At 42.0% G+C, this 25,751-nt stretch overlaps 1 protein-coding gene across 1 annotated transcript; it reads right to left on the bottom strand.

Annotated features, from left to right (window-relative positions):
• Positions 1-241: 241 nt before the first annotated feature.
• On the bottom strand, positions 242-25,588 carry LOC134441640 (uncharacterized). The gene is made up of 19 exons (XM_063192031.1): positions 25,483-25,588; positions 22,708-22,834; positions 22,028-22,152; positions 21,785-21,893; positions 21,498-21,550; positions 20,966-21,015; positions 20,579-20,828; positions 20,225-20,240; positions 19,558-19,967; positions 11,906-12,061; positions 11,680-11,812; positions 11,247-11,395; positions 3,893-4,012; positions 3,649-3,774; positions 3,245-3,443; positions 2,956-3,102; positions 2,436-2,534; positions 2,277-2,339; positions 242-1,706 (listed from the first exon to the last, which is right to left on the bottom strand). The coding sequence occupies exons 1-19, from the start codon at positions 25,581-25,583 to the stop codon at positions 1,605-1,607; spliced, it is 2,535 nt and encodes an 844-aa protein (XP_063048101.1). The 5' UTR covers positions 25,584-25,588; the 3' UTR covers positions 242-1,604.
• Between the last annotated feature and the right edge of the window lie 163 nt (positions 25,589-25,751).

Raw genomic sequence — 25,751 nt, 5'->3', positions numbered from 1 at the left:
AAAAGGACTAACATATTTTACTCTGTCATTCACAGTAATTCTGTGACTCTTACAAAAATATATATGTATACTGTATATATACTTTTTCATAGACATGCCGCCTGTCTCTGAAGAGCATGCACTCACACTACATTTATATTTGTATTTATAATACCTATATTTTTATTCATATTATTATGTATACATGTATATTATTTTGTTTCATTTCATTATTAAGTTTAATAATTTGTTATTACTAATCCCAAAACAATATGTTCTGCATTCTTGTGTGTGACAATTGTTAAATGTCAAGAAATGGATTAATATGGTCTGAGGCCCCTATAGGCTACAAGTTGCTGGGCCCCCTTGAAGGCAAATTTCGTGACAGATTGAGTCATCATAATAACAAAGTAGAAATGAAGGATAGCATGCCTATCAACTGTACTCTACATAACGCATGATGTTTTTCAATATTGCAGTCTGTCACAATTCTGCAATTTTCCCCTTTTAGCCAATCAGGGCCCCCCTGGGGACTCCTAGGCTGCAGCCATATCTAGCCTTTGCGTGTGGATGTAAGCTTTATTTGGCCAGATCTTTTTTTCTTGGGTCCGAGGAAGCATACAGTAACTATGAAGCATACAGTAACTCCAGGGCAGCCGTGGGCTAGTGGTTATAGAGTTGGTCTTTCAATCTAGGGGTTGCCGGTTCAAATCCCCCCTAACCTCTCCCCACATCTCCATCCATAGCTGAAGTGCCCTTGAGCAAGGCACCTAACCCCGCATTGCTCCAGGGACTGTAACCAATACCCAAAATAATAGTTGTAAGTCCCTTTGGATAAATGAAAGCGTCAGCTAAGTGCAATGTAATGTAATGCTAGAATTAATGCAGAGGAGGCTAAAAAAAACTCCAGCTCTGCTACTACCAACAGCCCCAGCATTTCCTGTGCTTGCTGCAACTTGCATTGCATTTTCATGGTACTGGCTGACATGTTGAGTAGTATATCAGTTCTTTTTTTATATGATTTGCAATGTATGTGACCTAGAATGCAAACTGTGATTAAATTCACATTTTGATTAATTATTCATTATTGAACGATTGAAGTCCCACCGTAAACATAGCTTTGAATAATGTTTCTTACACATGTTGAACTGTCTGGTACCAATTTCCAAAAATACATTCTGACCAATTATCAGTCAATAGTCAATATCCACACTGAGGTGACATTAAAACCATACTTCAATTTGGTTCACATTGAAAAATAGGCATTAATAATAACTTGGTTTTATATAGTGCCTTCTATGGAACCCAAGGTCACTCTACAAGGGGTCTTTAAGTTTGTAGGCACCACCACCCCTGATGTCAGAGAGCTGTTGATGATGGTGGTTGTAGCAACCCAATGTGAGTAGGCTGCCGGATGTGAGTGCCCGGATATCCGCCAGAGTATTTGCGTTACGAATCTTCACCGTTAATTTCTATGGACGCTTACATCACTGTCATGTCTCATTCTACCTAAACCGTCTCTGTGTTAACTTCACATTGGAAACTGGTCAAACGCAATTTCAAACTTCTGTGCTAACCAGTCTAAATTTTTGACAATAAAGTACACTTGACTCGATATTGCCATTCTAGTCTGTGACGGATGTAAACTTCTCCAGTTTGGGGGCCAGGTCTTTGGCATCAGGCCTGCCCGCAGGTTTATCACACAGCATTTCCTTGATTAGCTCGTGCTGCAGTGAAACACAAAAAAGTACAAGAAAATGTATATGATTAACTATTAAACATGAAGGTAACCAGCATTTATCACTAGCACAATGTGATGACTGAATCCTGATGAATCATGTACAGTACACTGCTGGACCTTGACCGTGTAGAGGTGCACATCTCTCTTAACTATGACAACTTGTATGCAAATACATAATTTGTCATTTTACTCAAGATTGATAAAGTAAACAGCTGCACAAACATATTCATACGTTCCAAACACCATGGTCACACATGACACACCTGCGTGAAGCTGATTTGGGGAAATGTGGATGTGGACGTGGAGGGGGGGGGTTCCAGGGGGGCTGTGTGACGTCGCAGGTCGGAAAATGTATTAAAAGTATGAGTATTTGAGTATTTGTAGGCTATTACTCAAAAGCCTTAATAGCACAAACGATTTTTTTTTACTGCAGAATCCGGCATAAACATAGCACAAGCAATCTGCAGTGTTATTTCAGCATTTTGGGTCTGAGGGGGCGGGGGGGGGGCAGCTTCACGCAGGTGTCTCACACCTCAATTTCGACAATAGTACTTACTTCAAAGCGAAACTCATCACTGAATTCCTTTGGAAAATTCTGTTCTTTAATATCATCCCAAATCTATGGAACAAAAGAGGTGCTGTTGGTTTGATCTAGCAAAATGTACAGTATACAGATGGCTGGACACAGGTGACTGGAATTAAACAGTATACTCACCTTTCTCCTTTCAGTCTTTGTGTGCATAAACCAAATGAGCTCGAAATAGATGAGCCCCAAAGCAAAGATGTCCACTTTGTGATCATACTTGGACTGATTCTGTAAATGAACAGAGAGGACAAAATTGTATTCTATGTTAATAAGCCCAATAGATGTCAAATGTGTGTTTTCCCAACACATTTACAGCTGTTTAACTCCTCTTTGGCAAATCCCTTTAGATAAAAGCATTTGCTAAATCGTGAGCTTAGAATTATAAGGTTCTATCTCCGTTTAGGGTAGTTCTGAGATATTGAGCATCAAAGTTTTTACATCCCAGCTGTTTTGTGAGATGGAACGTTTTTATTGTATTAATAACAATGTAAAATAATACTTTTTTCACAAAAATAACACCACACAGGCATTAATAAGCATGTAATGGGTCAAATGATGTAAACAACTCAATTTTACCAAAAATGGAGATAGAACCTTATAATTGTCAGCTCACGAAATGCACAAAGTAACATGATATGTTTCACATTACCTGTTCGGGGCTCATGTAAGACTTTGTGCCAGTGCGCTTTGTCCGCTCCATCATTGTGTCCTCATCATCATTGTCTGCAACAGTCACGAGCCCAAAGTCGCCTATCTTGACGGTCTTACGGTCTTTTCCAAACATGATGTTTGCAGGCTAATAACAAACAAAAATGCAATGATAATTATTATTGTTTCACAATCCCAAAAACAAAACTGCAGCACTCCAGTAGTGGAAATGCTCATTGCAACTCTCCGTCACATAAAAAAAAACATAAACCACCAACAAAATGGCTCACTTTCAAGTCACGGTGGATGAGGCCTTTAGAGTGAATGTAGACTACTGCGTCCACAATCTGTGTGACGATGTCTTGGGCCGCCTGCCGCCTGTGTGGGTCCTGTTGTCTGTTCTTCTCATCGATCCACGTGGCGAGAGTGTTACCCTCGCACCACTCCATCTTGATGTAGAGGTACTCCATGGCAGGGTCGCTTCCTGACCTGAAGAAGACGTCACAGCTATAAACCACTGACCTCCATAATATTAGTAATAGACGCCATTGGTAGCAACTCAGGGCTTATAATCAAGTGGCGAAATTGAGAAAACTTTTAGAATTCTGGTACTATTCATTGTTTTTCAAGAATAAAATTTATCTAACTTTAAAGGAAAATGAAATCACTGTTTTTATGGTGTATTCTGACTCACATGGACGTGTTGGAACTGTCAGAGTCCTCATGTCTGTATGCCGTCTTCTCAATCCAAGACGTATGGTAGCGCACAATGTGTGGGTGCTGCAGCTTTGCCAGAGCTTTCACCTCTCGTGAAGCTTTCCTAATGTATAACAGAAAGAAAAGCAATTTTGCCAGAATAATGGATTGTTTTTACTCATCAAAATTAGAACAAAATAAATTGTTAATTTGCCCAAGTTTACAACGAAAATATTACTTACTCTGTAGACTTTACGATCTTCACAGCATAATTTGTCTCATCACATTTATTTCTTGCCTTGAAAACCTGTCCGAATCCTCCCTTGCCTATACGCTGCACTGAGTCAAAGTCCTCTACAAATCTGAAAAAAATGACATTTTGATAACGTGCGCCCACACACACACACACACACACACACACACACACACACACACACACACACAACACGTATATGTTTTAATGTGTCTGTCATACAGTATACATACAACTAGGGCTGGGTAAAGTAATTGATTAAATCGATAATCGATCGATATCATTTAAAATTCACATAATCGATTCATAGGGCACAAAATCGATTTTTTGCTCTTTTTCTTTTTGTTCTTTTTGTTTCATTTAGGTCTATGGAATACCCAGTAGGCAGGGGTCTAAATTAACACACGCCAACCCGCCAAACACGGGTGAAAAATCATTTTGGCTAGTAGAAAAAAATACCTACCCGCCTATTTGGCTAGTGGCGCCCGAGTACGGTAAAGTATGAACGGTAAACCGCTGCTATGACAAACGTTAGACGGCGAGATTTCCTACATTACCCATGGACACTAGCGTTAAGACGTAGCCTCCCACCGTGGGCTTTCCAGTGCAGCGATCGGCAACTCCATGCCGTTGCGCGCGACAGGATTGAAAACATTTCAGATGACCAGCCTGTCAGCTACGCTCACACTATTCTGACAGGCAGCTCTCCTCCTATGCTCCCGTCACTTTCGCTGCAACCTTTTTAACGTCACTACTGCTGCTACTAGCATGAACCGTGCTGTATCAGGCTCCCTTTTTGAAGCTACGAGGGCCTGGCCATTTCAATAACAGGACTAACGCAGATTATGCATAGAGCTACTTCTGTATGTTTTGTACGAGTGATGAGAATGTGGCGGGTGTTAGAGCAAGGTTCTCTGTGTTGGTGAATGCCAGTAGTAATTGTAACAGTAGTAGTAGTGGCGTTAAAAAAGTGGTTGTGGAACGAAATTGCGACAAGGGCAGAGGAGGACAGCTGACTAAAGGTCAGATTAGACTTCAGCAACTGCGAGCGTGAAAAGTCGCGTGGGAGTGGCCACGAACCAATTTTGTATTCATGCATCTGCGAGCTCTGCGAGGTCCGAGGTCTCGTTGCCAGCCACATTTGAAATTGCGCGATTAGGCTACTTTCACTACATTGTAAGCACTGCGGTCATTATTAAGCAATGTTGCTTTCTATCCCGGTTAGCTAGGTATTTTCACACAAATTGCAAAGGCAATGCAGTGGTATCATTATTTGACATACCCAGTCTGTTTTCACGAGCAGAAAATGCAAGCATGTAAAGACAGTTGATTCTGCCGATGTGTGTTTACATTCGGTGGAGGAACGGTAGTAAAACCGCAGGCATTGTGCCACGAGTGTTCAACTGATGCATTGTTTGTTACTTAGCTTAGCTTCGTGTATTTACACACATTTACACACAAGGCATTAATAAAGTTTTTAACAGAATACAGCTCTGCTCTCGCAAATTACTGGCATTGCGCTGCCACAAGAACAGAACAAGGAAGTAGCGAGACGACCAATCATAGTGCCTTTTTGTCTGCGTACTCCGCGTCCGTCCGACGGATAGTTAGACATTTTTCGAGGCGCTCGACGACGGGCGCAGAGCCTCTGAGAGGGGGGCGTGGACTCGCATAGACAGAAAACGGACGGACGCAGATTCTATGCGAGCGAAGCATAAATCTAGCTGTAGTGTGAGCGTAGCTGTCAGTTGTCTTCTGAAATGTTCCGAGTCCTGGCGCGCGCAACTAAGTTGGAAAGCCCACGCCATCGGAAAGAAAAAGAATAACAAAAAAAACAACCAACGACGAAGCTATGGAAGTAACAAATGAAGCGAAGATTCCCGTGATATTATTTACTTTTAGTTAAACATAGGCTTCTTGTCATTTTGTTGCGCATGGTAGATAAGAGCTCCTCCTCTCTCCTCTCCTTTTTCTCTCATCTCTGCTCCTTCCTTGGGTGTGTGAGGTTTAGTGTCAAGTCAAGTCAAGTAGGTTTTATTGTCAATTTCTTTACATGCACTGGTCATACAAAGAATTTGAAATTACATTTCTTGCTTTCCCATACAGACATAGACTAATTAAGGTAAGGACATAGACAGTATAGACATAGACAGTACTTATACATGGACTTAAGACAGTATGGACATAGACAGTGCTCATACAGACATTTAAAGTGCAAGACTGGACAACAGAAGACTTGTAGAGGACATACATTAAGAGGTATTTGTTGTGTTTTTGTGCTTTTCCTAAAAAAAGTCCTTTATAGCGTTCTGATATGGTAATAGTAGCATTTTGAAGAAAATAAATATAAAAAGGTCTGTCAAGTACACCAGCAGCAGTGTGTGTGTGTGTGTGTGTGTGTGTGTGTGTGTGTGTGTGTGTGTGTGTATGTGTTTAGTGCAGGTAGAAGGTGCGGTGTGCGTCTTGTGTGTGTGTTCGTGTGTCTGTGTGTGTGTGTGTGTGTGTGTGTGTGTGTTGTGTGTGTGTGTGTGTGTGTGTCAGTGTGTGTATGTTGGGTTTAGTGCAGAAAGTGCAGTGTGCTTGTGTGTGTGTGTGTGTGTGTGTGTGTGTGTGTGTGTGTGTGTGTGTGTGTGTGTGTGTGTGTGTGTGTGTGTGTGTGTGTGTGTGTGTGTGTTTGGCTGTGTTTGATTACTGTAGGCCTATGTTAAGGTCTGTTATGTGAGTGGCTTGTGATATGATTCACGGTTTTCAGAGGAATTGAATAAAAACTAATGAAATTGATCAGGCCTAAGTAATGAAAGTAAAAAATAATGCAGAAGTAAAAAAAAATAGGCCCTAATGAAAAAATAGCCTATAATATGCTTATTACATAGGCATATGCAGGCCTATATTGTAGGCCTATCTGTGTTGTAGACAGTTGAACAAAATGACCATAATTTAAAAAAATAATTAGCCTAAAGCATAGTTTATTTTGGCGAGATAAAAAAAAAAAAATGGCTAGTTGAACTTCTGTTTGGCTGGTAAGAAAAAATGTCCACTAGCCAAATTGGCTGGTGGTGGAAAAAGTTAATTTAGAGCCCTGCCAGTAGGTATTAGTCAATTAGGCCTAGGCCTACTTATTAAAAAATAGCAATCTGTTAACACTGTCAAGCCACAGCCCTTTGACATTTTTATATAAAAATAGGCAACAGCATCTTTTGGGGGAAATCCTTGCACCAAAAAGGGAACGGATTGAATCGATTCGGAGTGAATCGAATTGAATCGAATCGAATCGTGATTAATCGATTCAAAGCCCTAAGAATCGAAATCGAATCGATACAGGAACACGGCTGCAATACCCAGCCCTACACACAACATACATTACAATATACATAGGCTACATTACATATTGCTTACTTTATTATTTATTATTATTTCACAATGCTACCATCACCATGTCAGAATTGTCAATATAGGACATAATTAAAAATGCACAATACCTATGTAGGCTATGTCTTCTGTTGCCCAGTCTTGCACTTTATATGTCTGTATGTGTATTGCATAGGTACTAGATGTAATGTATGTGTAATGTATGTCTAACTGTCTATGTCCATACCTAAAGTCTATGTCTATGTCTATGTCTGCATGGGAAAGTAAGAAACGTAATTTAAATTATTTGTATGACCAGAGCATGTGAAGAAATTGACAATAAAGCCGACTTGATTTGACTATAGTGCTCAGCAATAAAGAAGTACCGGCACACCCCTTTTGAAAAGTAACATTTTGAACAATATTTCAATAAGCACACAAGTTATTTCAAAAATTTGCATAGAGTAAGTTTAATACAACATCTGTTAAGCTTACAAGAGAAAAGCTTTAAGCTTTACGTTTAATAATATAACTTAAATTACATGTTTTTCATTTTTGTGAAATTATGGGGTTGCAAATGGGACCTCAGCTAACCCTAGTATGTTAAACCAGAGATTGTTTAAGTATATAGAGATATGCCAACATAATAGGTTTCTATGGGCACCTAACATGACCAGGTTCCGGTCTGCCTAACCGCAGAGATACACCAGCGGCGATCTGAGCGAGTCGAGCGACGGAAGTAATTGACTTTGTATTGAGTCGAGAGACAAAAGCGATTCTGGAGACTAGAGCGATTTGCGCGACGAGCGCGACAATTTGAAGTTGAAATCTTTTCAACTTTCTATGACGCGGTTCGGCGACAAGCCGCGACAGCCAATGACTGTATAGAGGTCAGTGACCACAGCCAATGGGAATGCTTGAATGCTTTGCCTTCTGCCTGTACGGACATACTCTTGTCTCCTCAATCGCTTGTATCGCTCGCTGCTACACTCTGTCGCTTGAGTCGCGTCGCCGCTGGTGTATCTCTGCGGTAAAGGGGCGTGTCATAATACTCCTAGCATTGAATAGAACAGTCCTTAGGTCTGCCTAAAGGGGGATTTCCTCCCCTCCCCCTTGCAATAATAGGACCCGGAAACAGTGGGCCAATGGAACCTCTCTCTCTCTACTCTCTCTGGTTAAACTGCCATTTGCAACTCCCAGAAGTTCATGACATAGGCCTACATAAATGTTTGACATGTATGTTTTTTTGGTGAAATTCAGCTTCCCAATGTTTACGGCATTCCTGAAGGCCCAAGCCATGCGAGTCCCATTACCATGCTTGCATTTCAGCATGGGACACTTGTCTTTGTACTACTCACTTGGTTACCACCACACATGCTTGACACCATCTAAAGCCAATTTCTTACCACCACACATGCTTGACACCACCTAAAGCCAATGTGTTTATCTTGGTGTCATCAGATCACAGGACATGGTTCCAGCAATCCATATCCTTTAGTCTGTTTGTCTCTGATGAGACACCATGTTTATGTGTTTGTACGGTATGAATGAACTGATTTCGGAGTAACCCATTAATGCGCTCTGTACCTCCAGTGGCACGCTGTAATAATCATTGAAAAGTTAACCACTTGTACCATTGTACTACAATACTATGACATAACACAGGGCCTTTAGTAATGCACTACGACTTGGTCATTTCCATTGGTAACAGCAAATATATAACGCCATGTCTCGACGGGTTAAACAGTTTGATTGATATTGTACTCACCTGGAATTAGTTAGCTGACCAGCAGGATTCTTTGAAACGTTTAAGCATTTCTGAAAGATAATTATTCAATTTCTCAATTTAACAACTCATGTCAAAAAATACATATAATAAGGAAAGCAGCATAACATGATTTTTAGCTATAACCAATGATTCTGTTCCCTTTTTAAATAACAAAAAGCTCAGTGTACGGTAGGCTACAGAGGGCAACTTAGCACATGAAATTACATTATAATACACTGGACCATGCAGAATGACACTATCATCAGCTGGACAAAAGACACAGATTATAAAATAGTAATGTTTGGACAAACAAGTCATTCATAAAACACACAAATATTATCGTATTACTAACATTTGAGAGGTCTTTTGATGAGTCTTTGAAGACAATGGAGTCTGACTGGCTATCTGACTGCTCCTCTTTCTGCTGGACTGCCTCCTGTTCCATTGTGTTGCTGTACAGGAACAGAACATGGCAGGTAAAAAGTTCTTACTTTGGTTTCCATCTTAAACAGAAGAAAATCCGTCCTGGTAAGTTACACTCTTGAAGCCACACTACAGTATGTGTATGGGCATTTTTTAAATGCAACTTCCTATTCCCGTTTTCCCAACTAGCCTTGATATTTGGACAGCACTCTAAAATGGACGCAAACACTAAGCCAGGGGTTCCCAAACTTGACCATGACAAGCCCCCCCATATATCGATACTGTACATTCCTAGCCAGGCCACACCCTCCTAGTGACACAACACCTACAGCTTTGCTTCTAGTCAGGCCAAGAGCAATGTAAATATCGTTTCTGATCTCCAGAAAAATCGGGAACTCCACCCACTTTGTTGGCCACCAGTCAACCAGTAGCAAACATAGGGAGGCGGCCAACCATGCCGTTTGGGAAACGTTAATTGTTATGCTCTTAGTCAGTACAAGACCAAGTCTTGAAGACATTTGAAAGTCGATGATAATCAGGCTAGTATATTCCATCCACTATATTCCAGCACCCCTTGTCCCCACCCCCAGGGGTCCCCGGCCCCCACTTTGAAAGCCACTGCACTAAGCAATCTGAGTGAAGCCAGGTCCTACCCTTATGACTTGTTCACACCAGTAGCGACCAACGACAACGGAGCGACGGAAGTCTTTATTTCTCTATGAAGGGTGCGCAACCAGCACAAATTCGCCAAAGGCGAAGCGAACTGAGCGACCAGAGTGAATTTTAATGATTAAAGTAGGCCTAATAATCTTATGGTAATGAGCTACGACGTGGTTCGGCGAAAAACAATTGGAATGTTCACATCTCCGAATGTTCCAGTGATTAGCTAAATCAAACATGTCAATGTCGCGTCCAGAGCGAATACAGCGAATTCAAAGCGAAACTTCTTCTGCTACCTCCAGGCAGTGTAGTTCGCTCTTGTTCTGAACGCGGCATTATGAAGTTACATGGGAATAGTATGGATTGACACTATACACTAGGGATGCACAATGTATCGGCCTTAACATCGGTATTGGCCGATATGTGACATTTCTCAACACATCTGACATCGGTCTGATGGGTTAAACTGGGCCGATATTAAAGCCGATGGTTTTTTTAGTTGGTTCTTAATCTTATTGGTTCTGATATGTTTTAACATTTTAAAAGATTGGACATGGCAGAGACTTTCATTGTTTGTCTCTATTTCTATCTATTTTTATCACAGGGAGAAAAATATTTTTTGGAAATAAAGGACATTCAAAAATTCAGTTTGCATCATTGTAAGCCTGTATTAAATGTCTCTTAAAAATAAAAAAATAAATTACATCGATATCAAAAAACATCGATATCAGTTAATATCGGTTATCGGCCAAAACCACAATATCAATATCGCCCCTACTATACACAGTACCTTGGAGGAGAGACATCAAGACTTGACTCCTGCTGTCTGGATGTGTTTCCATTGGAAGTGCGCTCGATGACCTACAAACAAAAAGTGAAAGGACGACTAAATAAAAGCTACATGAGTTTCACGACATATTATTTTGGTAGGCTAGTTTTTCATACCCCTTGCTCTTTTAACATCTCCACGTGAACCAGCCGTGCAGCCTCTTCCTTCGCATCCTTTTTATTTTTTCCAAATGCCTTGGGGTAGGATTTACCACCAGAAACATATCTGTACCAACTAAGACAGAGACAGTTAACATAAATGTAACTATTAAAACATCGCCGATCCACTTAAAAAGCAAATTGTGTCAACACTCACTGTGTCACAGCATTTGGGCCCAGTTGTACTCCTTCAACAGGTGTGAAGTTCACTCCTGTCTGATGGCTGTGTTCGTTGAGCCAGCACTGGTAGTTGGGTTGGGTGATGCTAATCGGAACTTCTGATGCCTGTGATGTTGATGGAATAGTCTGCACAGAGAGATAGCAATTTACTGTATAACAATTAACCTGCAAACAGAATCTACATGCAAAAAAATAGTAATTTGCAAAAGCATTGGATTACCCGGACAGTACGTATAGTGGAGGTGAAATAACAGCCTATTATCATTAGTTAATTACATTAGAATGTAATAGTCTCCCTTTCACACATGCAAAACATCTCATGTGATGTGTTTTTTCCACAACCTCTTTGGACACTAACATATAGGCCTACTATTAATACATGAACCATATGAAAAGAAGACAGTGTGTACCAAACAGCCTGACTGAGACGCCTCCTGAATCGCATTCCACGCCAGCTGGGCTGCCTGCTGCTTCGCCTCTGTTTTGTTCTTGCCACAGCCTTCTGGATACTCATGGTTATCTATTACTACTTTGTAAACAAACCTGTGAATGAAAAAGTATATCATTTTGAATATAATATGGATTTTAATTTTGGAAAAATAATAATAACAACAATAGTAATTTAGATCTGCTTACTCAGGTGCGTGAGATTGGCCTCTTCGTTCCACCAGCTTGTAATCATCTATCAGTGTATGCTTTTGACAATAATGATTTATTTCGCCAACGAAATTCTGTGGATCATCACTCCTGAGATCTTTGATTGGTGTTGCATTCTCGCGTTCCATTGTGTTCCTGTACAGGAACAAAACATGACAGGTAAAAAGTTCTTACTTTGGTCTCCATCTTAAACAGAAGAAAATAAGTCCTGGTAAGTTACACTCTTGAAGCCACACTACAGTATGTGTATGGGCATTTTTTGTTAAGTGCAGCTTCCTATTCCCGTTTTCCCAACTAGCCTTGATATTTGGACAGCACTCTAAAATGTATGCAAACACTAAGCCAGGGCTTCTCAAACTTGATGACAAGGCTCCCCGTATACTCATTATACTATATTCCATCCATCAACTATATTCAATATTTCTCTACTTTTCCTGCCGAAGTGCTGTGGGCCTGTGGCCCCCTTAGCACCACTTTGTCCCCCCCTAGGAGTCCCCGGCCCCCACTTTGAAAACTATTGCACTAAGCTATCTCAGTAAAGCCAGGTCCAACCCTTATGAAGTTACATGGGAATAGCATGGATTGATACTATACACAGTACCTTGGAGGCAAGATATTATGGCTTGACTCTTCCTGCTGTGTGGATATGTTATTAGGTTGAGTGATGCCAGTCAGAATTTCTGGTGGTGATGTAGTGGGAATAGTCTGCATAGAAAAATAGCAACTTATTGTATAACCATTAACCTGCAAACATAATCTACATGCAAAATAATAGTAATTTGCAAAAGCATTGGATTATCCGGACAGTAGTGGAGGTGAAATAACAGCTTATTATTATTAGTTAATTACATCGTAAGTCTCCCTTTCACACATGCAAAACCTCTCATATGATATGTTTTTTCCCACAACCTCTTTGGACACTAACATATATACATGATTTTTGGAAAAAAGGTCCACACACTCCTTTGGATTTTTTCCTTTAAGTTATTTTTTCTTCTTTTTATTCATTCATTCAATGGCAAGCATGCTGACGTTTCGAGAATCTATTTGTTCAGCACCAGGGATTGTGCACAAGTAACTCGCTACAAATATACTATACATGAACCATGAAAAGGAGACAGTGTGTACCAAACAGCCTGACTGAGACGCCTCCTGAATTGCATTCCACGCCAGCTGGGCTGCCTGCTGCTTCGCCTCTGTTTTGTTCTTGCCACAGCCTTCTGGATATTCACGCTTATCTATTACTACTTTGTAAACAAACCTGTAAATGGAAAAGAATATCATTTTGAATATAATATCAATTTAATTGTTTGAAAAATAATATGAATTTAGATCTCAAAAACTAAAGGTTATGTCTGTAACCACGCTTCTCTGAGGGAGATGAACGAGACATCTCACTGTGGGATACGCCTCTCTGCGTGACCATTCGCCGAAGCTTTCTTTAATCATGCTGTCTAGGCCAGTGGTTCTTAACCTTTTTTTCTTAGCGCACCCCCTTACCTGTGCCGAAGACAAGCCGTGCACCCCCAACACAAACTTCTACATGTGTATATGCACTAAAAAATGATAAATGAGTGATTAATTAGAATGATTCTCGCTTTAGAAATGAATCAGTACCTGAATGACTTTAAATGGTAACCAAAATTTGTTTAATTTGGACTTAATTTGGCCTAATTATAATGTTTGCAAGTATAATTTGGTCAAAACCTCTACACAAACAAAATTCTGTGCACCCCCTGGAATCTCTGGCGCACCCCCAGGGCGTGCCCGCACCCCAGGTTAAGAACCACTGGTCTAAGCCAATGAGCTGCGCGCCGGGTACCCTCCACTCAGCTCATTTCCTTATTCTGAGGCAACCATCTCTTCCTGAGCCTGTGCGGCATTATCGCAGAAATACACCAGCGGCGATGCGATTCAAGCGACAGAGTGCAGCAGCAAGCGATACAAGCGATTGAGGAGACTAGAGTATGTCCGTACAGGCAGAAGGCAAAGCATTCAATCATTCCCATTGGCTGTGGTCACTGACCTCTATACAGTCGTTGGCTGTCGCGGCTTGTCGCCGAACCGCGTCATAGAAAGTTGAAAAGATTTCAACTTCAAATTGACGCGCTCGTCGCGCAAATCGCGCTAGTCTCCAGAATTGCTTTTGTCGCACGACTCAATACAAAGTCAATTACTTCCGTCGCTCGACTCGCTCAGATCGCCGCTGGTGTATTTCTGCGGTTAGGGTTTCCTGGTGAGATGTCTCACTCATCTCCCTCAGAGACTCGAGGTTACAGACGAGGTGACAGAATCACTCAACTTCTCACTATGGGACTTTCCAATCACTCCTGATTGCTTGCCATTCCCACCAAACGCAAAGGAAAAGCCTACCTCTAAGAGGCCACCTTGCTAGAAAAATAGACAGAGTCAGTTTAAACCCTCAGAGACGGTCGTGAACTATGCCCAGAACCCTGTGCTTTTGGAGTTGTGCAGTCACATCCAAGCAGTAGAACTTAATGAAAGTGTCATGGTTGGACCTGGATTGTTGGTGGTTGTTAGGCTCGCGTAGAGCTGTCGAGGGGCAAGACCGGAGACCCACTTCTTTCCTGGAGGTGTCGTCGTCGACGTGGGGAGATTCAGTGATGATCGAGGCGGCATCGGGTGCAGCAGCACTTGGCTGAGTGTCATCTTGGTGCCTGCTTGCAAGTCACGGAAATTGGGGGACGTCAGCCCAGTCCAATCCTTCTGCCAGAAAAATGTCCTATTCGTATTCTGCATCGCAGTCTTGGGAGTGCAGGGTTACCATGTGCTCCATGAAGGTAAGATGCCGTCGTCTTGTGCTAGCCTTTAGCTTATGGGACTCTGGACACGGGTCGCCCCAGCAGCCCTTGAGGGCATGGGTGTAACCGAGGCACACGGTACAGACAAAGTGGGTGACCTTGGCAGCGATATTGAATACACAGGTATTCGGGCAAGGGCATGGAGTCTCTTTTTCCCGACTGTAGAAGGATGAAGACACCATCTTCGAAGTTAGCAAGCTAGTCTGGTTCTATCGGTAGGATACACCGAGCTAGTAACAATGGGCTAATAGCAGTGCTAATTAGCTAAGCTAAGACTTGCTAGGGGGTACACGGCTAGTCAATGAACCAGCAGAAAATGTTTGACGACGGATGTAACACCGTTTTACAAACAAAATAACAAGACAACATAAAAGATACTCGGTCAGAGCAAGACTCTTTCAAGTAAGTGGAGCTTCCTGGCCTGGCGGTCTGGAAACGGCTTTACTGGCTTATTTGCTAGACAGTTAAGTCGCAGGACCTGGCAACATCACGGGCGAAGAGAGATCAGAGTAAGGAAATGAGCTGAGTAGAGTGGTTTTGTGCCACTGGGCAGGCCGCCCAGCGTGTAGCTCATTGGCCTAGACGGCGTGATTGAAGAGCGCTTCTGCGAATGGTCACATGGAGAGGTGTATCCCATAGTGAGATGTTGAGTGATTTGACCGAGAGAGAACACAAATTACTGCTTGATAACTGTATGGCCAGTTAAAGGACCAGTTCTGCCAATTTCAATATGCTGTTGTATTGCTCACGCTACCCTTAACTTGTCAGTACCCGGTGATGCTACATTTTTTGTCTCAGCCCTTTCCAAGATCTGAGCTATTCTAATGGGGGCAGATTTTGTTATTGGCAGAGGACGCGCTCAACTTCTTGGAAAAACGAAAGTCTTTGGGTGCGAGATAAACCACGCACTGATGAAGGCTTGTTAGCCGAAACGCGTTTGCTTTTTGGACATGGTGGTAATATAAATAAATAATGAGAAGCAGTTTGTGAGTGCGGATTTTTCTTCCTTAGGCAGATTTTGTTTACATTTTAAAAAATCTCAACATACTCCAATATTTTCCCAAAAGTAATAACTGTTTGCTAGTTGTCTGCTGATGTTGCATAACCTTTTGAATGTTATTGGGAATAAATCAAGATGTTTTTTTGAAATGTAAACAAACACCTGGACCCATTAAAGACCATGGATCTCGGAAAAGGCTGAAGAAAAAAATAAATTCTCAGGTACTGACAAGTCAAGGGTAGTGTAGGAATACCACCTTGCCGAACACCTACATCCTTACAGTAGTGTGAGCATTACAACAGCATGATGAAATTGGCTGAACTTATCCTTTAAGGCATGGCTGCTTACTCGGGTATGTGAGCTTGGCCTCTTTGGTCCATCAGCTTGTAATCGTGTTTCAGTGTATGCTTTTGACAATAATGATTTATTTCGCTAACGAAATTCTGTGGAGCATCACTCCTGAGATCTCTGGTTGGTGTTGCCCTCTCCTGTTCCATTGTGTTCCTGTACAGGAACAGAACATGACAGGTAAAAAAATGTTCTTACTTTGGTTTCCATCTTAAAGAGAAGAAAATAAGTCCTGGCAAGTTACATTCTTGAAGCCACACTACAGTATGTGTATAGAATTTTTTGTTAAGTGCCGGTTCCTATTCCAATTTTCCCAACTACCCTTGACATTTGACATTATAAAATGTAGGCTACGCAAACACTAAGCCAGGGGTTCCCAAACTTGACCACGACAAGCCCTATGTCAAAATACTTCACCTAACATGTAATTTGAGTAAACGTAGGCCTACTTAGTTACTTTTAATTAGCATTCATCTCCAGAATTCAATGTTTCTTTTTTTTAATAAACCTATCGTCCTCCAAAACCTTTATCTCTTGCTTGGCACCAGCCATTCAATACATTGATCCAAGATAGCTGGGAGTCTGGGACAAGCAAAATAGTGGAAATGCTGTGTACATTAATCCTGCATGATCTTTCATTTCCGGTAGATTGTTGTATTATTATTTTGCATGGCATTTCATTTCAGTGTATTTTTTTTTACTCTGTAGGCTATCAGGCCAGGTTCCAGTGTAATTAAGTAAAGTACTTGGGTCAAAATGCATTCTAGTACAAGTAAAAGTATTTATTTTAAATACTAGGCCTACTCAAAAAGTAATAGGCCTACTCATAAAAGCTACAAGACTAGAGTAAATGTAATTAGTTACTAATTAGGCTACTTTCCACCCCTGCTCCACTGATATCCGTGTCTTTGTGGTTAAGCTCCACTACGAAATTCATCCGACCCAGCAGCTACATTGTTAACTGAAAATTACATGAATTAAGGTGATTAAATAAAGCCATACAGTGGTCATACTTGTTGAAAACAGCATATGACACCCTTACATACCTACTATGAATATATACTGTAGGCCTATGTTGTGGCGCACATAACATGCAACAAAAATGAGTCCACCGACCTTATCAGCTGCCAGGCCACAAGCATAAGGCTAATGTTACACAATGTACAACAGAATTTACGCACCTCAAAGAAGTTTTGAACGATGAACTTGTCAGTGAGCAGGGGACCGGAACAGATGCAAACTTTAGGCTGTCAGTACTGCACTGAGGTAGGCTATTAGCTACTTCAATTCCAAGTTTTGTTATCTGTGTGGCACCACCAATCAGCAGCCCATTTTAGAAGTTGAGGTGTGTTCTACCATTACTTTACAACTCTCTCTTGGAGTGATCAGGTCAGTGGACTCTGGTTGCATGTTCTCTCTCTCTCTCTCTCTCTCTCTCTCTCTCTCTCTCTCTCTCTCTCTCATACACACACACACACACACACACACACACACACACACACACACACACACACACACACACGCACGCACACACACACAATTACTCGAAAGGAACAAGAGGATTGACCCCTTCAATTTTGAAACATAGATTACTGTCAATTCTACGGAAACGAAAATGTATGACATGACATGACCAGACGTGTAAAGTACGGGATCAGGGGAGTGGAGTAGAAGTAGAAATTTCATATCAGGAAACTGACTTAAGTAGAAGGAGAAGTCCTCTGCTCTTTTAATACCATACTCAACTGGAAGTAGGCTACTTATTAAGTATTCATAATGGCTTATTGCAAGTAGACGTGTTTTAAAAATACTTCTGAAGTAGCCTCCCAAAACTTAAAGCACAAGTAGGCTACTGACAGTAGTAGTAGCCTAACTACTTTGTAACAAAAGCATAAAATTGGTAGGCCTACATATATACTGTATATACGGTACTTCTTCATTATGTTATCAGCCTCTGGGGACTGCCGATACACCGGGAAAATTCCCTATATTCCAGATTAACAGTCCAGCCTTGATGCAAATAGCATTCCTTGCCTTGCTGAAACACATGCCTGCTGATGACCTGCTACTACCCCACCAAGGAGAGCATGGAGGCCTACTGTACGCTGTGTCAATATGGCACTCCAGCTGCACAGAGGCTGATAGGAAAAGATGGCTGAGAGGGACCAACACTGCACAGGTTACGCTGCTCACCAAATGAAGTTTGTGTTATATGTTGTTTGCCTGTCTGTCTGGATTTGTGTCTATGTCTTTTTTTAATAGCATATGCAGTTTTGTATTTCTACCTTCGCCAAGGAGGTAATGTTTTTGGTCGCATTGGTTTGTCTGTCTGTTTGTTTGTTTGCAGCATAACTAAAAAAACGAATCGGATTTGGACAAAACTTTGTGGATTTGTTGATAATGACCCAAGGAACAAGTGATTAAATTCTGGTGGTGATCCGGATCACGAACCGGAACCAGGACTTTTTAAAAGATTCTTCACCATTGCTGGCCTATACTGTATATCTATACGCCCCTAGTGACCAGAAATTGAATTGCGGGGACTCCAGAAAAAGAAGGCAGAAAGACGAAGGGTGTAACATATTCAAATGTATCAAGCAGCTTGCTTGGCGGAGATCTGCGCTCTCTGAGTGCTTCTAGTTCAGAATATGCTTTCAACTGGGGATCATAGACTCTACTTGTAGTCTGTTTCAGCTTGTCAACAGTTTTTCATTAATGAAAAACTCTTTTGCAGAATGTTTCCATGCACCTTAGGATTTATTTCCCTCCCCCAACTATTGTTCTTTCAAAAGGAGGTACCGCGCCTTTTCTCTTGATGCCGGGTGGGTGCGTAGGTTCCAACAGGTTAACTATAGGATCAAGGAAGGGGAACTCGCACACCATGTAAGCCGATGCAATAATGTCCTTTTATTGCATGTTTCGAAAATAAAAAAGTGCTACCCAAGTGAACAGTGCAAACGTTTCGGTCCCATTCAGACCATCCCCCAACTATTACAATTAAGTTACTCTACTCTACTCTATAATAGAGTAAGAGTGAATATAAGAATTGAAATTATCTCCGTTTCACATAACATGAAGTTCCACTTAAAGATAGGGTACGCTTTGGTCAGAGAAACACTTTCAGAGTTAATTCTATTCAATATTGTATAAATACTCTATTAAGAGCTGCACAGTAGAAATTACACTGGCCACCAGCAGAATATTACAATGACCTTTGACTCCACTACCATAGTAATTTGAGTAATTTACTCTGAAATATTGACACCATTTGTTTTTACTGTGTATTAGATTCATAAAGAAGTGAAAAACATGAAATTAATAATGATGAAATTCTTATTCTCATCCACCCATACCTGTGTCTGGGTTGTAGGCGCTTCCAATGTTGACGTTCCCCAAAACAAGCGTGGTCTTAACTTTAAAGGGGCCAACATGTCTGTCCCGAGTGCGGCAGAGAAGGCCACCATCTCCTCCTCAGCTCTGCCACCTGACTCCCCTTGAGTGTCACGCTGTCTCCCACGGTCCTCAGAGCAGTGGCCTGCTCCCCCTGCGCCTCCCTCAGCTGCCCGATAACACCTCTCTGCTCCTCCAGCGTCTCCTCGCTGGCTCTCAGCCTGGCCTCCATGGCCTCTGCCGTCTTCTCCGTAGCCTCCAGCTGAGTCTTGGCGTGCCTGAGCTCCACCCTCTGCTCTGCCAGCTGGGCGGCCATCTCTCTCAGCACAGTGTGGATGTCCGGCTGGCAGGTCTGTTGGGTGGCGGCGGCAGCAGCATCTTTGTGGTGGGCTCCTCCGCTCTCCGCTGTCACCACAAGCAGGCCTGAGGAGGACCATAGCAGCAGCTGCAGTAGCAGCAGCAGCAGCTCAGCTCCAGGAGTCTTCATGATCAATACACACATTTAAAAAAAAAACACACACGCAGCTGCCCCTCAACTCTGGACTGTGTGTTATGAGGGTTTTGGGTAGCATTACACGTGGACACTCAGACCAACCAATCTGTGTTTCAAAAGATTCTGATGCCTCTTCCCTTGTTTTTCCCAAAGACTTGTGGTGGGGGGACTTGTGGGACTGAGAAATGTGGGAGGTTTCAAAGCTAATAGTGCCAACAGCTGTTTTTTGTCATAGCTACACCCACAGACATGCACACACGTCTGTGCATACACATGCACACAGAAGTAAAAGGAATAATAGCTTTACTCTATCATTCACAGTAAATTCTGTGATTCATTCAAAAAAAGAAAAGATTTTCATAGACATGTATCTGACTGTCTCTGAAGAGCATGCACACACACACACTGTACATTTATATTTTTTTATTTATATACTGATACTTGTTTATTTTATTATTTATTTACTTACATTACATTTATATTATTTTATTTCATTATTATTTTTTTTATTTATAATCTAAGATAACACTCCAATTAAAAGCATTTCAATTCATCAAAGAAATATCTTTGATTTGTAAATTCCAGCTGTCCTGGATCACTTTTCAAGATCTTCCACAAGAAAGGGATCGGCTTGCTTGAGTATCTCATAAAACTTCTCCTGAGCCCGTTCTCCCTTCCGAGTGAGAAGGACGATGAGAGCACGGTTCTTGTCAACGCTGGTTTTCTCAACTTCCACCGTCTCCCTCTCCACAGCATCCACAATGCCACAATCCTCCAGTTGGATCAGCACAGAACGGATCGATAGTCGAGTCTCCAGCTGAGCTCTGTGTCTCTGGAAGAAGTTCACTTCTGTGGAGATAAATGGGGGGAGTTCAGGGTCTTCATTTTGAAGGGTGGATTTTCAATGAAAACAATTGTTTTTTGTTTTTTAAGAATAGAACAAGTGAGCATTGTAAATTAGATGCTGATTTAAATTAAGTTCTTACTGCTTGGCGCAGGTGACATCGTCTTCAGATTCTGAATGGGGCTTGGTGCACTACAATGTAGGGAGCACATGTTACATCATTATTACAATAGGTGAAACAGGATAAGTATCTCGTAAGTATACTATGTAATAAAGTAAGAATCTCCAAAGTATATGTATCCCTACTGTTTGTTTACTCCTGGGAGAAAAGCTGACCCAATGGCACGAGACCAGGGGACAGAAGACACAACTGGAGGAAGGACATTTAGTCACAGAAGGACTCAAGGCCCATTCATACCCCCATGTGTGAGATGGTTACGAATACATGTGGACTGTTTCACTGTAACCATTAAGTCCATATATATGACACAAAATCAAGCAGCTTAATTTACATATGTAACAGATTGAAACACACTGAAAACAATTGGGAAAAAAAGGCACACATCAAAGCTGGACGGAGGTATAAAGGTGTTGACAGTAGAACGTATGAGCATAAATACACACACAATTGACCAAGCAAGTATAAATGGGGCTTTAGTGGTGATGATACTCACCTTCTGTTCTTCGGAGTCGTCACAACACCATGTGAGATTTCTGATCCCAAAACCTCAAAAACAATTGCACATGAAAATGGCTATATTCATATAACATAACAAATCAATATTGTTCAGTAGGCTATGTAACCTTCGACTACAATGTCTTGCATGTAGGCCTACTACAGATACATGTTCTGAGCGTGGACTGAGTTGTGGTCATACATTATATGTCCAGCAAAGAGCTACTGCTGATGTGAGGGCACAGTGTTATCCCTCACCAAGTTCCTCCACAGTGTGTATTGTACCTGGTGTTTAAGGTAAACCAGCCTGGCAGCTTCCTCTTTGGCCTCCTTCTTTGTTTTCCCATAGGCCTCAGGGTAACATGTCCCATCGCTAGACACATACTTACAGCATCTAGGGCAGATAACACAAACAACAATAATAACTAATAGGCCTACTAATTGCCACAATGATAATGTTTTACCGCACTTAAGTTTCACACTATATAAAAAAAGTAATTTCAATATTTTTGAAAATGTAAAACTTACTGTGGTTTACTGATGCAGCCTGCGCTTGTTGACTCGACAGGTGTAAAGGTGCATTTGGTCTTTTGGCTGTGCTCATTTAGCCAGCACAGATAATTGGGTTGGGTAGGAGCAACAGAGGTTCTCTGCTGGTTATTCAGATCACAAAAACCTGAATCAAATACACATAACTTACAAATGCTAGGAGTTATTTTTATAGAGAAGGTTGTGGACTAAAGGACCACTTCAGTCAATTTCAATATGCTGTTCTACCCTTGACTTGTCAGTACCCGGTTATGCCACATTTTTCGGCTCAGCCCTTTCCGAGATATGAGCTATTCTAATGGGGGCAGCGTTTGAATACATTTAATTTTTTTAAAATATAGGCCTACTCCAAATATTTTCCCAAAAAGGTACAGCTGATTGCTAGTTGTCTGCTGATGTTGTATAACCTTTTGGATGTTATTGGGAATGAATAAAAACATTTTTTTTTAAATGTAAACAAAGCGCTGCCCTCATTACAATGACCAGGATCTCGGAAAAGGCTGAAGAAGAAGAAGAAGAAGAAAAAAAACTACTAAGTAGGCTACTGACAAGTCCAGGGTAGTGTGAGCAATGCATTACAACTACATGTTGAAATTGACTGAACTTATCCTTTAAGATACAATAAAATAATAATATTTAGATGGCTGGCTACAACTTACAAAACCACTGGTCTTTGTGCGCTGCAAGTATTCCAGGGCCTTTAATGCAGCCTTTTCCTTGGCCTCTTTCTTAGTCCTACCAACTCCTCGATACGCTGTTCCATTTACTGTGGCCCGCACAGTAAACCTAGAACAGAATGGGACTCAAAGTAATACACAGTGTAACAAGAATATTCAGGATACTAAGATACCTATTCATTACAACCCTCTTTCCATTGACTCTGAGAACATAGGTCAAGATATTGACGAGGATTTCCGTGCTGATTTCATATGCAAAGTAAAAAACAACAACAAACAAAAAAAAAACAGCTGCTCTTTTGTTTGCACAGGCATGATAAGTCGTCCCTCAGAAACGTTCAGTCAACGTGACGCAGTAAGGGCCAAAACATACCAAGGCGGAACGGAACGGTTGCAGGACGGACGCGGTCTTTCTGCTTAGTTTTGGCCGGCGTGCTTTTCTCTGCCTTGCACACTGACGGTGCCCATCCACTAGTCAGTTTTACGCAAGCCGTACCAACGCATTCAATTCATTTTCAATGAAATGCGGCATATCGTCGTTACCGGACTCGCAATGCATGTTGGGATTCCGGCACGGCGAGCGTGGCTCCGGTGGCACGTCAAAAAGTTGAGCTCTCCTGAAAGTTATGCAAATTAGCAGCGGCTGACGGACTGCGTTACCCAATAACTGTTGAGCACATGAAGATGTCCCATGATACCTGTGGTCATCACGAAGGTGCATTTCCCTCGGTAAAAGTAGATTTTTGACATCTGTCGAACTTTTGGATGTACAAAATATAGACTACAAGCATTTATGTTGCATGTGCTTATGATGCCTGGGTTCAAATGATTATGTTCGTTTTCGACCACAAGCATAACAACACGAGGCCAAGCTGTGTGTGAAAAAAACACATGTGCCGAGTTCGGTAAGAGCCTTTTGAACTGTAATTTAGGGTCAGTTGGTTTGCTATATGGATAAAAACGGCTAGAAATGTAGATTGATATACTTCCTGTATATAAGTCCCAGGCCACGCGAGCTGTAGTAGCAGTGCGTCGATACTGGGACATCCCGTACGTCGAGCTGCGATAACGTAACGCTATAATGGATCTCCGGCCTCACAGCGTCGGCGTGCGCGGCCAGTCCTGTTCAAAAAACCCCCACAGCTAAAGCTAGCGTGCTACTTTGCCATTCATTTGAATGAGACACCGCCTGCTGCCGGTGTGAAAAATACGCTCGAGTTCTATTTTCCAAATGCAGCGCGTCGCGGAGCTGGCTCCCGCGCCGCTGACGCCCGACTACCACCGGTTGGTGTTTAAGGACAGATAGGTTTCAATGTATTTTCACCGACGCCGGTAAAAAACGCGGCCGTTCCGCGACGCTTTACCGCCTTGGTAAGGCCGGAGATCCATTATAGCGTTACGTTATCGCAGCTCGACGTACTGGATGTCCCAGTGTCGACGCGCTGCTACTACAGCTCGCGTGGCCCGGGAGTTATATACAGGAAGTATATCAATCTACATTTCTAGCCGTTTTTATCCATATAGCAAACCAACTGCCCCTAAATTACAGTTCAAAATGCTCTTACCGAACTCGGCACATGTGTTTTTTCCACACACAGCTTGGCCTCGTGTTGTTATGCTTGTGGTCGAAAACGAACATAATCATTTGAACCCAGGCATCATAAGCACATGCAACATAAATGCTTGTAGTCTATATTTTGTACATCCAAAAGTTCGACAGATGTCAAAAATCTACTTTTACCGAGGGAAATGCACCTTCGTGATGACCACAGGTAGCCTATCATGGGACATCGTCATGTGCTCAACAGTTATTGGGTAACGCAGTCCGTCAGCCGCTGCTAATTTGCATAACTTTCAGGAGAGCTCAACTTTTTGACGTGCCACCGGAGCCACGCTCGCCGTGCCGGAATCCCAACATGCATTGCGAGTCCGGTAACGACGATATGCCGCATTTCATTGAAAATGAATTGAATGCGTTGGTACGGCTTGCGTAAAACTGACTAGTGGATGGGCACCGTAACGGCCCGTTCCCACTTTGCCGGCGAGCGCGTTGACGCCGACGCCTTCAATTCATTTTCAATGGAAAGCGGCGACGCCCTCGCAAAGGCTTCTGGGATACGCGGCGCGGCTACTTTGACAGTTGACGCGCGTCAAAAAAGTTGAGCGAGCTTCTACTTTATGCTAATTACTCGCGGCCAACGCGGAGCATTATCCAATGATTGTCCAGTACATGAGGAATTCCCATGAAACCAAGGGCTATGTTTTGCTGCTTAAAAGTAGTTTTATGACTGGTTATCATTTTAATGTAAGATTCATACACTACAAGAAACTATGAAGTGCAAGGTCTTTGTGCTTATGTTCAAAGGATTATGTACATTTTGACGACATTCAAACTACGTGATGGCTATGAAATGTGTGAAGTAAACACATGTCCACAGTAAGGTAAGGGCAGCCTTTGATGTTACTATCGCTGCATGGTTAGCTTGCTTAATCGATATACACGTGTAGAAAGACAGAAAGACATATTCCTGTTCAGTGTACTCTGGCACGCCCCTGTATGTGCTCCGACAAGAAGCATTCAGTCAAAAAAGGAGGTGCGTCGCGTTTATGAGCGTCAATTGGCCGTCAAAGTGGGAACGGGCCGTGACGAGTAGGCCTAAACGAGTAACATCTTAATTCGATCTCTTTCTCTCTCGGACGAATTAATCTCATATGTCGGCAGCATTAGTGAAGAAAACAGAATGGTTGATCACCTACATTGTAACATGATCAGGCCCTGCAGTGACGTTCACATCCTCGAAACGCACCTGAACGCCTTTCTTTTGTCCATATTCGTTAAGTTTTGCCACACAATTCATCAGTGTCACCACCTAGCAAGTCACACAAGACAAGGCCACAAGTCACAAGCGCATATCTACCGATTTCATTTGGTTTTTGCAGTTGGTGGGAATGGAAATCGAAACTCTGAGTGACCTGTAAAGCCAACGCCCATTCATGTGAAGAGAGCTGTAGTTGTCTTTAAAGGT

This window comes from Engraulis encrasicolus, chromosome 24 (assembly GCF_034702125.1).
Source record: "Engraulis encrasicolus isolate BLACKSEA-1 chromosome 24, IST_EnEncr_1.0, whole genome shotgun sequence".
NCBI lineage: Eukaryota > Metazoa > Chordata > Actinopteri > Clupeiformes > Engraulidae > Engraulis > Engraulis encrasicolus.
This window is presented reverse-complemented; position numbering and strand designations above follow the sequence as displayed.